The sequence below is a fragment of the Lipotes vexillifer genome, unplaced genomic scaffold (assembly GCF_000442215.2).
Source record: "Lipotes vexillifer unplaced genomic scaffold, Lipotes_vexillifer_v1.1 scaffold44, whole genome shotgun sequence".
NCBI lineage: Eukaryota > Metazoa > Chordata > Mammalia > Artiodactyla > Lipotidae > Lipotes > Lipotes vexillifer.
The window spans coordinates 547,665-549,256 of NW_006787415.1; the positions used below are offsets into that span (position 1 = coordinate 547,665).

The following is a 1,592-nucleotide window of genomic DNA, read 5'->3' on the forward strand; positions in this document are numbered from 1 at the left end:
GGAGGCGGGCAACAGCTCCGCCGTGGCTCGGAGGAGAGCCACACCGGCTCAAGAACCCTCGGAGGGGAGCCGCGGCCGGCGTAGAAGGCAACTCTTCCAGCGGGCGCGGCGGTCACCTGGGAGCCCCGCGGGGACCCGACGTGCCCGAGGGGAGCTCCTGGGCGCTGGGCTGCGGCTGCGGCACGGCGCTGCGGGGCCCGGATCCCACGAGACCTGGGACACCCGGGACGGAGGCGTGGCCGCGTCACCCTGCGCTGTTTCTGGTGGATCAAGCTGGGAAGCCGGTGCGTTTCTAAGCAGTCGCCACCCCAGCTTCTCTCAGCTCGAATTCAGCCTCCAAGTTGCAGGCACTGGAAAGACTACCTCGACGAGGAGGGCATCTGCCCCTGACTGTGGTGGGGTTTGCTCAGGGGCTTAGAAGGCACCGGGGACTGACCCAACCAGCCCGGGGAGGACTGACAGGCGCCTGAGAAAGCCGCAGGGCGTGGGCCGCCGTCGGGGTTCGGAGGCGAGGGGGCTGTGCTCGTTTCGTAGATCCCGAGGCCCTGAGCTTATCTCATGGGCTGTCTGCTCATCCACCCCGTGTCCCACGCCTGATCCCCGGCACTCCTTGGGGCAACTTCTGTGCAAACTTCTGATTCTGTTTCTCAAGGTTCCCTTCTTCCCGGAAAGGTTGGGACGAGCTGCAGGTGCTAGCCTTGCACATTGCGGACCAGTTGTCTCCGAGGAGAGGTGCACCTAGAAGAGGACAATGGCAGTGCCGGGATCAGAGCTGCCTTCTGGCCCTGTGGCCCCCATGCTCTTGTCATGGCTAACAGGACTAGGGGCTGGAATGGTCTTCCTGAGCTTCATGCAGAAACTCCTGTACCCTTACTTCTGGGACGACTTCTGGTACCTGCTGAAGGTGTTACGCTGTGGATTTCAGATGGAGATGTACAGACTGAAAGGGGAGCTGGTCACTGTCCTGGATAAATTCCTGATGCATGCCAAGAAGCAGCCTCAGAAACCTTTCATCATCTATGAGGGAGACATCTACACCTATCAGGATGTGGACAAGAGGAGTAGTAGAGTGGCCCACGTCTTCCTGAACCATTCCACGCTGAAAAGGGGCGATACTGTGGCTCTGCTGATGAGCAATGAGCCCGATTTCATTCACGTGTGGTTCGGCCTCGCCAAGCTGGGCTGCGTGGTGGCCTTCCTCAACTCCAACATTCGCTATGTCTCCCTCCTGCATTGCATCCGCAGCTGTGAGCCCAGGGCCCTCGTGGTGGGTGCAGGTAGAGTATGGGGTGTGGTCGGCTTATGCAGAATGGCAACCCTGCCTCCTACCCCTGCCCCTTCATTTTTTTGTTAGAACCAATTCACAACTAATATTCTGGGTGTGTGATGAAGTGTGCATGTTAAGGGTACAAAATAGTTTCATAATTCTATGGCTAGTGGTTTAATTCCCCCTCTCCCACTTCAATCACTTACTCTTTTGTAAATTACCAATTATTAGCACAGCTTTTGAAGACTTCTGAAATCTCTGCTGCTTATTATTTTAGCGAAGGCGGGGGTGGGGGGTGGGGCGCGGGGAGGGGGAGGGGCGCGCC

General features: G+C 58.4%; 1 protein-coding gene across 1 annotated transcript in view; it reads left to right on the top strand.

Annotated features, from left to right (window-relative positions):
- Positions 1-796: 796 nt before the first annotated feature.
- The window catches only part of SLC27A6 (solute carrier family 27 member 6), a 65,138-nt gene continuing 64,342 nt past the window's right edge, over positions 797-1,592 (top strand). The window contains exon 1 of the mRNA XM_007459993.1: positions 797-1,277. Within this exon, the coding sequence (XP_007460055.1) occupies positions 797-1,277 (481 nt within the window). The remainder of the gene's footprint in view (positions 1,278-1,592) is intronic.